Consider the following 14,818-nt stretch of genomic DNA (forward strand, 5'->3'; position numbering starts at 1 on the left):
ATTAAAAACCAAAGGATAAATGAAAAAAATTAAATCACTTGGAAATTTATTCCTAAATAACTCAAGTCAAGGAAGGGAACAAAACTGCAATCATAGGCCATTCAGAACATAATGACAATTGGATCTCTGCATAGCAAAACTCATGGAATGTAACTAAACACTGCCTGTAGCTCTAAATGTTTTTGTTATAAAATAAGGAAGACTGAAAGTAAATGAAGCATCCAACTCAAGAAGCTGGAAAATAAGCAACAAGATAAACTCAGGGAAAGAATTAAAAGTTAAGGTAAAAGTTAATGAACTAGAAAACATAAAAATCAGAACTGGTAAATCAAAGACTCTGCTCCTAGTAAAGAGCTGTAAGATACCTAGACTTGTAAAATCCCAATAAAGAGAGAGGGCAGGAAGCATGAAAGACAGAGAGTACAAAAAAATAAATAAAAATTAGAAAAGTAAAGGAAATTTAACCAAAGATGCAGAGAAGAGTTTTCAAATTATAAGAGATAAACAATACACACAGTATCCTAGTTTATCTAGAATGTTCAGTGGGGAATGCCTGTATATCAGTCTGCTCAGGCTGCATAACAAAATACCACTGATTGGGTAGCTTAAACTACAAAAGTTCATTTTCTCACAATTCTGGAGGCTGGAAGTTCAAGATCACAGTGCTGGCAGGGTTGGTGTCTGGTGGGATCTCTCTTCCCGGCTTGCAGATGGCCACTTCACCATGTCCTCATATGGCCTCTCCTCTGTGCTCCTGTGGAGAGATATCTCTGCAGTCTCATTCTTTTCTTATAAGGACACCAGCTCTACTGGATGAGGGCCCCACCCTTATATCTCATTTAACTTTAATTACTTCCCTAAAGGCCCCTACAAATACCATCGCATTGAAGATAGGGCCTCCACACATGAATTGGGGGGGGCAGGGGGACACAACTCAGTCCCTAACAGCATACTTTTCTAGATAAGTGAGAATTGCCAAGAGAAGCAGAAAACCATGGAACCAAGGTGAACATTGACATAGAACTATTTCTCAAAAGTGTTAGGAGTCCGAGTGTTTAGTAGACAAGTTCTTTAAAACTTTCCAACAATGTTCCTAGGCTGTTTAACTACCCAGAAAGCAGAAAAAGATAAAATGTGCTCCAACTCATCTACAAATCTAGCACAGCCATGATACATAAACCTGACAGAGATAACCAAAAACTTCACCCAGCCTGGCATCTTAACAAGATCCCAGGCGATTCGTATGCATGTTACAGTTTGAGCAGCACTGTACCACGCAACAGGGAGGGTTTTCAAAATAAAGTCCTCAAGTCAAAGGGGCTAGCAGGAGCCCAGTGGGCTGAGACCAGGGCAGCCTTGAGCAAAGAGCAGCCGGCAGAGGACAGCGTAGAGGAAATCCCAGGCCAGAATTCGAATTCTCAGGGGAGATATCTAGGCTGTCCACACCTGTCTGCTGGACATGCAGGGAGACACTGGGAGCCAGAAATGGAGTGGACAACACACCCCAGCGCCACATACACATGACATGAGTTTGGTATGTTTGGGATATCCTTACATACTGAAGGATGTTCCCAGAGCAGAGGGCACAGAGTTCACACTGACATGCTAAGGGGTATGAGGAGGCTGCTTGGCTCAGCTCAGTGTAAGAAACCCACAGCAAAACTCTCTAGGGAGTAGGGAGCTCCCTGTCACCATATGACCATCCTCCAGGGATGTTCCAGAAGGGATGCCAGCCCTGGGAGAGAAGCCAGTCTTGATGTAAGATGTCCTCCCAAGCTTGTGACTCTAATCCTCTAATGGCTCCATCCCTCCCCATAATGACAAGTGATGACTTGGCTGGCCAAGACACACAACTGTTCATTTTCAGAAAACATTATTCCTGCATGCTCCACGACCTTCTCTCTCCATGCCTGCATTACCATCTGTCAGTAGCACCTCTCAAGATGGTAAGTGCGGGAGGGTAATGAGCAGAATCTGACCTCACTTGCATTATTGGTCATGTAGGTGCAGACAGGCCCAGAAAGTGCCGCTCAGATAGGTGTGTCTGCAGCCCTCGCTCCCTTCAAGTTTCCATGGTGAGCAACCTGTCAGGTCCCAGGCTCAGAACAGATGCTGGGAGAAGACTGCAGGCTTGCAGACCATTCAAGATGTCCATTAGAAGCATTATCAAGTCCAGTCTTCCCTCTCTCCATAATGGACTAAATGCTGGCCTGCCACACTAATGGGTACTTGGCCACAAAGAAGCCTGCAATAGCTAATGCCCCATTCCTTATTATGTGGATTTCAATGACGGGTGAAGTGCTTTCATTATCATCTCCATTTGCAGACTTACACATGCCTGAATTACTCAGTGTCTGGGTCAGCCCTGGTCATAAGCATGAAAAAGGCTACGGGACTAGGAACTGAAAAAGCATTGTAAGCATCGCCCACAAACTGTGCCAGGCTTTGGGGGAATGGAAGAGCAGATACCAAACCACATGTTAACTCCCAGCAGGGCCAGTGTCATACCTCCTCCAATACTGGGTTGCAGGGTTACAGAAAATGGGCACTCTATCCCATAAATGGAATGGAAGTTACAGTTTACCAAGGACACCTTCTCAACAAAGTATACCAGGAGCTATCCCTAGGGGGATGGGGAGTAAAGGGGGTACAGTGAGCACAACTCCGTGAGCCCCTCATTCCTCACAGCAACAGGTTGGTTGGAAGCACTAGAATGCCCAGCATTCTAGAGTAAGTTCCTGCCAGAATGCAAGCAGCCCCCAGTGAGCACTGACCAAGGTGTTTATCCCCCACTCTAAGTTAGGACTTTGGGTTTTCTCCCTTGGAGATGGAGGGAGTATGTTATGTGTGTGTGGAGAAAAGGGAAACAAATATTGGTGACAAGGAGACACAGGACGTTCTTAGGACTTTTTTTTTTAAGATTTTATTTTTAAGTAATCTCTACATGCAACATGGGGCTCGAGCCCACAACCCTGAGATCAAGAGTCACACACTCCACAGACTGAGCCAGCCAGGTACCTTTTAGGACTCTTGACAACGTTCCTGTTCTCCTCCTTCTGGGTACACAATAAGACTGTACCTCTTTGACCAAGAGTGTAGTGTGGCCAGAAGGCTCACTCAGGACAATGAAATGTCGGCGGAAGTGACATGTATCATTTCAGTGGAAGTACGAGAATAAGGTAGAAGCAATATTTGAAGAGACAATGGCTGAACATTTCCCAAAACTAATGAAAGACACTAATCCACAGATTCCAGAGGTCTAAAAGTAAAAACAAAGAATAAATAAAAAAGAGACCCACATGTCAACATGATAGTGAAACTACAGAAAAACTAAAGAGAAAGAAAAGTTCTTTAAAAGAGACATGAAAAGAAACAGATTACCTTCACAAGAAGTTAGGTAGTGGTAGAATTCTGAATTCTCAACCCTAGTGGAAGCTGGAAGAAACTGAACTCCGCTTCAGTGAAGAAAGGAAAATAGCACAACTATACTCCACAAAGTTATTCTTCAAGAAGGAGGATAAGATAAAGACGATTTCAGACAAACAAAACCAAAAGAGTTCATCAGGAGAACACTCTAAAAGGTAAACCTCTAACGGAAACCAAGTGATCCCACGTGGCAGGTCTGAAATACAAGCAGCAGAGAGAAGTCAACATGAGGACAAGTGGCAACAAACCTGGACCGTGTGGAATGACAGTAGCAATGCTGTCTGGGCAACTTTTTAAAATTAGGCTTAAAATAATAACATAATAAGTCAAGAGGAAAGTGTATGTAGAGAAAGTTCTGTACTACTTGGAAAGAGGATGAGACTTTTATGAACTTTAAACCTTGGTAAGTTATTTATGAATGTTTCAATCTGTAAAGTAACTACAAATGATTAGAGAATGTGTAACTTACAAAACTGTGGGGGAAATGGAAAGAATTTTTTTAAACTGTCTATCTAAAATTAGGGAGGAAGAGAGAAAAAAATCAACCAAAGAATAGGTCAGGAAGCACAATATAATAGATTTAAACTCAAATATATCAGGAATTACATTAAACATACAAGTTTAGAAACAGTTAAATGACAAAAGACACGTCACCAGCAATTGTGAATGGCAGCTTTCCCCAAAGCTACTCCACCTCTTGAAAGCGATGGACAAGTGGCCTTTCACTGATGACTCCAGCTGCCCATTGTGACCATTCACGACTGCTCCCTGACATCACACAGTGTACCTCTAGGAATCAAGCAGAGCTGGCATGTACCCTCTTCACCTTCCTGTGGGGCTGCTGTGGTGTTCTGGCTCTCGCATGTGCTTTATACGGTTCTTCTGTGTAACTCTGCTCTCTGTGCAGCTGCCCCCGACAGTTCCTTGTCCCTTTCCTAACCCACCACTTGTGGTTGCAGAGCACCGGAAACAATGAGTTGTTAAGACCTTGGCCAACAGAGTTCTAAGGGCCAACTCTGGGCAGAGGACAGCTCCATCCTCCTTACCAAGGGCTCTTCCAACAGGGACGTTTCATTTTGAATCTGGGAAGTGAGCTACTCTGCCTCAAGAACAGTTTCTCATGGAGCCAGAAGCCTTAGAAATTTGCCCTTACAACCCACACCACCGAGTCCCACTCAGCAGATTTCAGTACCACCTGGCATCCTGCAGGAGAAAGAACCCCAAGAAAGCCAAAAAGATGGCCAGCTGCAAATACAACGCCTGCCACGTGGTCCCCATCAAAAAGCTGGAGGAGCACGAGGCTGCCTGTGTCAGCAGAAGCACAATGGAGGAAGAGGACAGCCTGTGCCCCGTGAAAGTTAGCCTTCCAAGTTCAGAGCAGAGTGGAAATATCCCTCCAGAGCGCCCCTGGCTCCCCAGTTCTGATGTCTGGAATGTCGACAGCACTAACTGCCATCCCACATTTGTCCTTAAAACTTTTGTTCCCCAAAAGCTTGTTTGCGAAAGTGACATAAGAGAGTCAGAGAGAGAGAGAGAGGCCCATTCCCCAAGACTGACCACCCCCCAGAAGACTCTCAGACCAGGAGGATAAACCACCAGCAGCAGAAAGGAGCGCTTGCCTCTTAAATGCCGGAAAGGAGATGCAACTCCCCAGAATAAAAGTGCGAAGTGAGCCACCTGGGACACCTCGTTTTTCATGAAGCAGTTGGTAAAGATCTAAAGGCTGGCAGGACATTCTGCTGGCAAAGATGGGGCAAACAGGCACTTTCGTAACATTGGTGAGAAGGTAAGCTGATAAATCTCTGCGGAGGGCAATTTGACAGAAGCTGTCAAAATGACCAGTGTGCTCTGCTTCGATGGCACGATTCTACTTCCAGGAATGCATCCTGTAAATATATTCACACTTGCAGAAGAAGAAGTGAGTGCAAGGTTACCTACCCACTGCCATGTTATTTGTAGCAGTAAAGGTCAGTCAGAAATGATCCAAATACCTCTTGCGAGAGGGTTTGATTAAATGAATTAAGGTGCAGCCATATACAGAAATAGTATGCTGCCATGAGAAAGGGTGAGGCAGCACTTTCAATACTGGCTTAGAAAGGCTGAAACATAGTGTTTAACTCAGACACCAGCAAGCATTTTCTCTAAAAGGCCAGAGAGCAAACAAAAAAGGCCAGAGGCTTTATAAACCACATGTTCTCTGTCACAGCTATTCAGCTCTGCCTTAGTGGCATGGAAGCAGCCACAAACAATATGTAAACAAATAAATATAGGTTCCAATAAAGCTATTTATAGAAACTCGTAACAGGCTAGATTTGGCCTGTGGGACATAGTTTGCCAACTCCTGGTTTAACTGATAAAAACCAAGTCCAGAACATTCTGTATATTATGCTACCATTTTTGCCCAGTTGTGGGAAAGAACATATGCATGTATGGGCTTATATTTGCATAACATTTCTCTCAAGGATACACTAGAACAGCGGTCCACCTACAAAGCATACAATGTCTAACTGATCCCTCACAGAAAAAGCTTGTTAGTCTCCTCCCTAGAAACTTACCAGCTCTCGGGGCAGCTGGGGGCTCATTTGGTTAAGTGTCTGACTCCTGATCTCTGCTCAGGTCATGATCTCACTGTCTGTGAGATCAAGCCCCATGTGAGGCCCTGTGCTCATAGCACAGAGCCTGCTTGGTGTTCTCTTTCTCCTCTCTCCTCCCTGACTCGCACTCTCTGTCTCTCAAAATAAATAAATACACTTAAAAAAATCTTTAAAAAAAAAAGAAAGAAAATGATCAGCTCTCTCCAGGGAAGGCAACTAGGTGATGGAAAGTCAGGGGAGAGAGACTTTAGTCTACAGACACTTTAGTACCTTTTATTTTTTTTTTCTACATAGAAAAAAAAAAGGAAGTAAAAGTTTAATTCTGTGGTTTATATTACACCTCATTGTGTCTCATGAACATTTAAAACCCTGTCCCCTTTTGCTTTGGAACCCTCCCCTCAGAAAACCATACACTAACCCAATGCTACCTCCAATTCTAAGAGGATTCACAGATCAAATTCATCTACTGTTATTTCATATGTAAGAAATTCATGCTAAGAATGGAATGTCCCAGGGGCGCCTGGGTGGCCTAGCTGATTAAGTGTCAGACTTCAGCTCAGGTCATCATCTCATAGTTCATGAGCTCAAGCCCTACATCAGGCTCTCTACTGTCAGCACAGAGCCTGCTTAGGATCCTCTGTCCCTCTGTACTCACCCCCTCTGCCCCTGCCCCACTTGCACTCTCTATCTCTCTCAAAATAAATAAGTAACTTAAAAAAAAAAAAAAAAAAAAAAAAGGAATGTCCCCAAACAGTAGAGGTATTAAATGTTAGGGAAGATTGAAATGAAGTGGGATGCCTCAGAAGACCATGTAGTTTGTGAAGGTGGGTACTCCCGACCCTCTTTTTCCTCCCTCATGAGTCTGTACAAGGGCGTATCTCAAGTGCACTTTAGCGACAGCTGCAACACTGTTTAAGTATATGCAACAGCTGATCTCATGGGGAGAAAACACCTGAATAGGTTAAACCTTCTTGCTATACCAAGTTCATATTGTGTTAGACAATTTCAATCATCTGCCATGGAGCACTGCCTGCAACCAACCCTTCAGTGCCTTTTACATGTGAATACATGTGAATATACTATCTGGTAAAAATTAAAATACACATTTTTTAAAACAGTGAAAGACTTAAGTCTTTTGAAAGTTTTTCAGGAGGAAATCTTAACTGCTAAGTTATTTCTAAGTAATCATAACTTTGCCAACCCTGGGCCTCTCAATTCTTTCTACAAAGTGGGAAATAAAGATTTCTTCTTGCAAAAAGAAGAAGAAGAAGAAGAAGAAGGGGAAGGGGAAGGGGAAGGGGAAGAAGAGGAAGAGGAAGAGGAAGAAGAAGAAGAAGAAGAAGAAGGAGGAGGAGGAGGAGGAGGAGGAGGAGGAGGAGGAGGAGGAGAGAGAAGAAGAAAGAAGAAGTTGTTCTAGTTGTTGCCCCTAGAAAGTCTGTAAAGTGCATGAATTAGAGAATGGACATACAGAAAACAGATGAAATAAGAAGGTCATGTGTAGGGCATATATCTGTAAACTACTGGCCACCAGGACCAAGAAAAAGAAAAAAGTAATTTGGTTTGGGTGTGAATGAAACAAATTGGTCATGAATTAATCATTCTTGATGCCGAGTGATAGATAAATTTTACTATTCTCTCCATTTGATATAAATTTGAAGTCTTCCATACTAAAAATATTTTTAAATACACATACATATACTAAAATGCAATGTGGGATCCCAGATTGGATCCTAGAAAAGAAAAAGACATGAGTGGAAAAACTGGTAAAATCCAAATAAAGTCTGTAGTTACTAGTATTGTACTAATGTGAATTTCTTAGTTTTGCTAAATGTACCACATGCTCTCGTTAAGATGTTAACACTAGGGAAAGCTGGTGGAGAATATATGTGAATTCTTTGTACTGTCTTTGCAAATTTTCTGTAAATCTAAAATGATTTCAAAACAAAAAATGTAAATACACTGAGCAAAGAGCAACACAATAGCCAGGACTGAAGCCCAGCCACACTTCTTACTAATGTTAGGCCTCAGGGATACCCTACCCTTTCTGGGATTCTGTTTCCTCATCCGCAAGGTAGGGATGACAAACTCCTGGGACTGTGGGGAAGATTAAAGGATGACATGCAGGATTATCAGGACAGTGTCTAGCACGTAGAAAGCTCCTGACTAATGCTACCTACTAGTAGCAGAAATGGTGGTATTATTCAGCAAAAAGAATATGTAATGGGCTAAGAGAAACAAGATGAGTAAGGAAACTTATAAAATACGTACACAAAGTTAATCAACTGAGAAAATCATCAACTTTGCATTTAAAATGATAAAACAAAACTTCTCAATGAAAATAGGTCAGGAAAGTGGCACCTGGTTGGCTCAGTCAGTTAAGCGTCAGACTTTAGCTCAGGTCATGATCTCACAGTTCGTGGGTTCAAGCCCTGAATCGGGCTCTGTGCTCGGAGCCTGGAGCCTGCTTCAGATTCTGTGTGTGCGTCCCTCTCTCTACCCCTCGTCTGCTCCATTCTGTCTCTCTCTCTCTCAAAAATAAATAAACATTAAAACTTTTTTATAAAAAGAAGAAAAAAAAATAGGCCAGAAAAGGACATTGTTCAGGACAGAAGCAATAACAGATATGCATATTAAAATTTTTTAATAGCCTCTAAAATAGGAGAAATTTTTTTTATATGATTCAAACCAGGCAAGAGAAGAAAACAGACCAGGATATTACAGAAAACTTTATAAATTTGGGGTGCTTGGGTGGCTCAGTCAGTAAAGCATCCAACTATGGTGTAGGTCCTGATCTCATGGTTTGAGAGTTTGAGCCCCACATCAGGTTCTGCACTGACAGCACTGAGCCTGCTTCGGATCCTCTGTCTCACATTTTCTCTGCTCTTCCTCTGCTCTCATGTGCACTCTATTTCAAAAAAAAACTTTAAAAAAACTTACAAATCCAACAGAGAAAAGAAAGGGGAGGAGGTGCCTGGGTGACTCAGTCGGTTGAGCATCTGAGGCTTGATTTTGGCTCAGGTCATGATGTCACAGTTCATGATTTCGAGCCCCACATTGGGCTCTGCACTGACAGTGCCGAATCTACTTGAGATTCTGTCTCCCTCTCTCTCTGCCCCTCTCCTGCTTACTTCTCTCTCTCAAAATAAATAAAAATAAACTTAAAATAGAAAAAAAGAAAAGGGGGAAACAATAGTGAAAACACAAAATATAATGGTAGAAATCAACCCAGATATGTCAATAATCATATAAATGAAAACAGACTTAGCCCACCTATTTAAAAACATTCCATTTACTTCTCTAAATCAAATACATGTCTATTCTGAGCAGCACTAACCAATACCTTTAAGCCAAAGATAGAGGCAAATACGTGAAATGTATGCTGCTATCACCACTCCCCATACATATAACAGACATAACTAACCAATCAGAGCACATTTTCCTGAGCCTGGACAATACCATCAGAATCTTTCCCAACACAACGCTCCAGGCTGCCATTACACAGAGGACAGAAGTCAGCTCTATCTTAACAGAGCTCCCTGTAGGCAATTCCCCAGCTGGCCAGTGACCCTCATGGCCTGACTTGAAGTGTTTCAGGAAAGTAAGGAATACAAGGGCTTAAGAAAAACTCCTGCCTGGACATCAGGGAAGAAAGACCAGGCAAGAAAGGTATGTCTGTTCTAAATTCCTGGGCTGGATCTCAGCCAGCTAGCTGTTCCCTCCCCTCAGTCCTCATTCCTTGCCTCTACTGGGCCAGTCTCCAGAGAACACTGGCTACAAAGCACACTTTTACTGAGACCATCATAAAAACATTTGTTAGCAGTGATGGTGACCATAGCAAGCTAGTGCTGGGCTGGACCTGTGGCTGAATCAGGGAGGAGAGCCCATGGCTGGGGAAAAGCACTCACGAGCCCTGGGCAGTAGACAAGCTTCCCAGGTTCGTGTAGAGGATTCCTGGCAAATGGGGAGCCTAGCAGCAGAGCCGTGTCCTAGGGCAGAGGGGGCTCTGGCATGGCAGAGGGAGGAGGAAAGAAAGGGGAGCTACATTGGAGCCAGGCACCTTGTAGATATTGTTTTATTCAGGCCTGGCCACAACACAGATGGGTAACTATTTCTATTTCCAATATACAGACGTGAGAAAGGAGTCTCAGAGAAGCTAAATAACCTGCACTGGTTCACAAAGCTTGTAAGTGACCTGATGAATTTAAACCCATCCCCAGCAATTCCACTCCTAGAAAGGCATAAACCAGAAATGTGTACATGAGCTCACCAAAAGGTTAGGACAAGCTGTTCATAACAGTTCTATTTATAATAGCCAATCCGGAGACTTTCCCCATGCCTTTCACAAGAATGAGGAAATTGTGCAGAAGCCCTATAATGGAACACTATATAGTCATGAGAGTAAACAAATTGTAACTACCCAAATCAACATGGGTAAATATTTTGTAATAGGAAATTTGGTTCATACAATGTTTAACAACAACAACAAAAAAAAAAGGCAAGCGGCACCTGGGTGGTTCAGTCAGTTGAATGGCAGCTCTTCATTTCAGCAGAAGTTGAGGTCATGCCCCACATTGAGCTCCATGCTGAGATTGGAGCCTGCTTTAGATTCTCTCTCTCCTTCTGTCCCTCTCCCCCGCTCATACCTCTCTCTCTCAAATAAAAAATAATAATAATAATAAAAGTAAAGTAAAAATAAAAGCTTCAAGAGACAAAACAGGGTCAACTGGCTGGCTCAGTCTGTACAGCATTTGACTCTTGATCTTGGGGTTGTACGTTTGAGCCCCATATTGGGGGTAGAGATTACTTAAAAATAAAATATTTAAAAATAAATAAAAATAAAATATTAAAAAGGCAAAACAGAGAGCACTTAGCTGGCTCAGCAGGTTAAGCACCCAACTTCAGCTCAGGTCATGATCTCACCATCTGTGAGTTTGAGCCCCGCCCCATGTCAGGCTCTGTGCCAACAGTTCAGAGCCTGAACCCTGCTTCACATTCTGTGTCTCCCCCTCTCTCTGCCCCTTCCCCACTCACACTCTGTCTCTCTCTCTCAAAAATAAAAACAGGGGCGTCTGGGTGGCTCGGTCAGTTAAGTGTCTGACTTCGGCTCAGGTCATGATCTCATGGTTTGTGAGTTCGAGCCCCATGTCGGGCTCTGTGCTGACAGCTCAGAGCCTGGAGCCTGCTTCAGATTCTGTGTCTCCCCGTCTCTCAGCCCCTCCCCTGCTCATGCTCTGTCTCCCTCTGTCTCTCAATAATAGATAAGTGTTAAAAAAATAAAAAATAAAATAAAATAAAAACATTAAAAAAATTTTTAAGATAAAACAAGGGCACCTGGCTGGCTCAGTCAGTTTAGCAGTCCATTAGCACAGAGCTGATTTCGGATCCTCTGTCCCCCTCTCTCTGTGCTTCTCCCCCACTTAGGCACACTTGCTCTCTCAAAAATATAAAAATAAAACATTTTTTAAAAAGGCAAAATAATCTATGGTGCTTAAGGTCAGGGTGATGGTTACCCTTGGCAGGAGGGAAAGGGGAGTTTCTGGGGTGCTGGTCACGTTCTATCTCTCGATGTGGGTGCTGGTTACATGACTGTGTTTACTTTGTGAAGATTCATCCAGCTGTAGACTTGGGATTTGTGTACTTGTCTGTCTGTTGAACTTTTATGGAAAGTCTTTAAAAACTGAACCCATACCTAATGCTCTCCTGCACCACACTGCTTCTCTGGCTGATAACTATGAAACAAGTGATGACACAGAACAGGGCACACTGAAGTGTGAGCCTGCAAGTGAAGAGTGGCTCAAGTCATGCCCCAGGCCCTAGCTGGTAACTTCCCCTTGGAGCACTCCACTGAAGCATGGATACGAACTCCTCCTCTGCACGGTTTCTTAAGCATGAGAAAGGAATGAGAAAGCATTTTGTAGTAGCATCGCTAAGAGCCCGTATTTTCTAAGCCCCAGATGTGTGCCAGTATTCTCTCCAGCCCCTTCAACAATGTGAAAGGTTAAGGATTCTCCCCATTTTATCACGAGGACGCCAAGGCTCAGAGCAGGAAAGAAACATAGCCAGTAACAGCCAGGCTGGGATTCACATCTAGGTCTGTCTGATCCAAAGTCAGAAGAGCCCTGGAAAGCTTGCCCCATGTCCTAGGGAATAATCAAGACATAGGCACAGTCACATGGCTCTGGCTTCTAGAACCCTTCATCCCACTCATTTCCAGTCCAGTTCTGGGAACTCCAGGTCTCCTAAGTTCCTCCTCCACCCAGCTGCGCCCCGGGTGCACTATTTTCTAGGGCTTTCTAGTGAACACAAGTCTACCTTGTGTATCAGCTAGTTGTTATATAATGATTCTGAGTAACAAACCACCCCAACATTCAGCTGCTTGAAACAACATTCTTACCATGCATCATTTGGAGGTTGACTAATCTAGGTTTACAAAAAGCAGACAAAAAACCAGGATATTGGACATGTAAACAATAGGATTAGCATGTGTCAAAAATGGGACACTGCCCTCAATGCCTGAAGACTATACATTCTTTTCAGACTCATGAGGAACACTTACAAAATTGATTGTATGCTTGATCATAAAGTAAGTTTCAACAAATCTCAAAGACTTGAAACCACAGAGACTATGTTCTCTGACCACAGGACAATTAAGATAGAAATCAACACTAAAAAAATGACAAAGCTTCCCCTACCCCTTTGGTCCCAGCTTCCGAAGGCCTTTCTCACTGCCACATCACTTCATGGCAGAATGAGACATTTACTGAGCACCTACTGGATACCAGGCCAGGCTGCTCACTGGGCAGGGGGCAGGGACTCTTTCCCAGAGAGGGGACAAACATGTTCTCAATTGTGCCTTTCTGAAGATGCACTTGCGACTCAGGCTTTACACCAGTCCTTGTCAGACTGTTCCATTTGGTGCATACTTTAACCTAGATACCTATAGGGCAGCCTTAATTAACATACACGTAAAACACCTTCATCCTGACCAGCTGAGACCACTGGTCTACATCAGTGAAAAGTTTCATTCTTAGCCCAGATTGAAACTCAGCTTTAATTACTTTATTAACTTATTATTAAGTAGGCTCCACACCCAGCATGGAGCCCATTGCAAGGCTTGAACTCACAACCATGAAATGAAGATCTGAGCTGGGATGAAGAGTCAGATGCTTAACCATCTAAGCCACCCAGGTGCCCCAATCAGCTTTAATCATTTTAAAACACATATGGCCTAAGGTGGAAACATAAACTCCATCTTTAGGGGAGGCTGAATCACTGTCATTTCTAAATCAGAGACTTGGTGACCTATGGAAACAGGACAGATTGATTCATGCTAGGGTCTGCTGAGAAAATGGCTAATTCTGGCAGTCAGGCTCTCAAGCTCATCCTGGCCTATCAAATACCTTTCCTGGGTCTCCAATTTCCCCACAAACCAGCTCCCAATGCACCTTAGTTATTCCTATTTGATATTACTAAGGGGGAGGATTTTTTCTCTAAAGAATCCTTTTCTTCACAATTGGTGTCCAACAATGGAGCTGGCTGATAATAAAACCACCTCTCCCAATCAGTGGAGGTGTTCAAGCAAAGGTCAGACAACTGCTTGATGAGGATGCTGGAGAGAAGGCCTGAAAAACAGAAAAATGCTTCAAGGACTTTTCCAAGACCTAAAAAAACTTCTTTGGCCCACTTTACCTGCTGCTGCAAAAACACTAATGGTCACCAGGTGGTGACAGAGTCACACCATCATTGCAAAAGCTCTAAGAGCCCAGCACACAGCTTTTCCTGGAAGTACCAAAAACCTAAGTGAAACAAAATATAAACAACTAAAATTAAAAATAGGATTACCAAGGCACCTGGGCAGCTCAGTTGATTAAGCGTCCAACTTCGGCTCAGGTCATGATCTCATGCTTAGCAAGTTCAAGCCCCACAACGGGCTCTGTGCTGACAGTTCAGAGCCCTAGAGCCTGCATCAGATTCTGTCTCCCTCTCTCTGCCTCTCCCCTGCTTGCACTTTGTCTCTCAAAAATAAATAAACATTAAAAAAAAAATTAGGGCAGCCTGGGTGGCTCAGTCAGTTAAGTGTCTGACTTCAGCTCAGGTCATGATCTTGCGGTTCATGAGTTTGAACCCCACATCGGGTTCTGTGCTCACAACTCAGAGCCTGGAGTCTGCTTTGGATCCTAGGTCTTCCTCTCTCTCTGCCCCTCCCCTGCTCGTGCTCCCTCTCTCTCTCTCTCTCAAAAATAAATAAACACTAAAAAAAATTGTAATTAAAAAAAAAAAAGAATTACCATATGATCCATCAATCCCACTTCTGGGTATATAGCCAAAAGGACTGAAAACAGGATCTCGAGATATCTGCACACCCATGTTGACAGCCTTATTCACAACTGACAAGAGGTGGAAGCAACCTTGTGTCCATTCACAGAAAGAAGAATGGGTAAGTAAAATGTGGTCTATACATGCAGCAGAATACTATTCAGCCTTAAAAAGGAAAATTCTGGGGTGCCTCTGTGGCTCAGTTGGCTAGGCATCCAACTTCGGCTCAGGTCATGATTTTGAGTCTGGTTCGTGAGTCCAAGCACTGGTGGTGCGGAGCCTGCCTAGGATTCTTTCTCTCCCTCTCTCTCCCTGCCCCTTCCCCAAGTGTGCTCTCTCTCTCAAAAAAATAATAAACTTAAAAAGAATTTTTTAAAAAGGAAGGAAATTCTGATACAAACCACAACAGGGATGAACCTTGATATTATGTGAAGTTAAATCAGCTATCACAAAACAATATGATTCTACTTTATACAAGATAC

At 43.2% G+C, this 14,818-nt stretch overlaps 1 protein-coding gene, 1 long non-coding RNA gene and 1 other non-coding gene across 5 annotated transcripts in view; 1 reads left to right on the forward strand and 2 right to left on the reverse strand.

Annotated features, from left to right (window-relative positions):
- Nucleotides 1–14,818, reverse strand: part of LOC113602601 (uncharacterized) — a 70,502-nt gene that overhangs the window by 51,950 nt on the left and 3,734 nt on the right. For all 3 annotated transcript variants that reach the window (XR_003424087.2, XR_008289087.1, XR_008289088.1), the window contains exon 2: nt 633–754. This is a non-coding gene — a long non-coding RNA (uncharacterized LOC113602601). The remainder of the gene's footprint in view (nt 1–632; nt 755–14,818) is intronic.
- Nucleotides 4,207–5,408, forward strand: GTSF1L (gametocyte specific factor 1 like). The gene has a single exon (XM_015065504.3). It carries the CDS (start codon nt 4,547–4,549, stop codon nt 5,015–5,017), a length of 471 nt encoding a protein of 156 aa, XP_014920990.1. The 5' UTR covers nt 4,207–4,546; the 3' UTR covers nt 5,018–5,408.
- On the reverse strand, nt 6,928–7,052 carry LOC113602633 (small nucleolar RNA SNORA28). The gene has a single exon (XR_003424113.1). It is a non-coding gene; the product is annotated as a small nucleolar RNA SNORA28 (small nucleolar RNA).

Source organism: Acinonyx jubatus, chromosome A3, assembly GCF_027475565.1.
Source record: "Acinonyx jubatus isolate Ajub_Pintada_27869175 chromosome A3, VMU_Ajub_asm_v1.0, whole genome shotgun sequence".
NCBI lineage: Eukaryota > Metazoa > Chordata > Mammalia > Carnivora > Felidae > Acinonyx > Acinonyx jubatus.

Coding starts and splice junctions, on each gene's coding strand:
- GTSF1L (XM_015065504.3), top strand. CDS start 4,547: ATGGAGCCAGAAGCCTTAGAAATTTGCCCTTACAACCCACACCACCGA.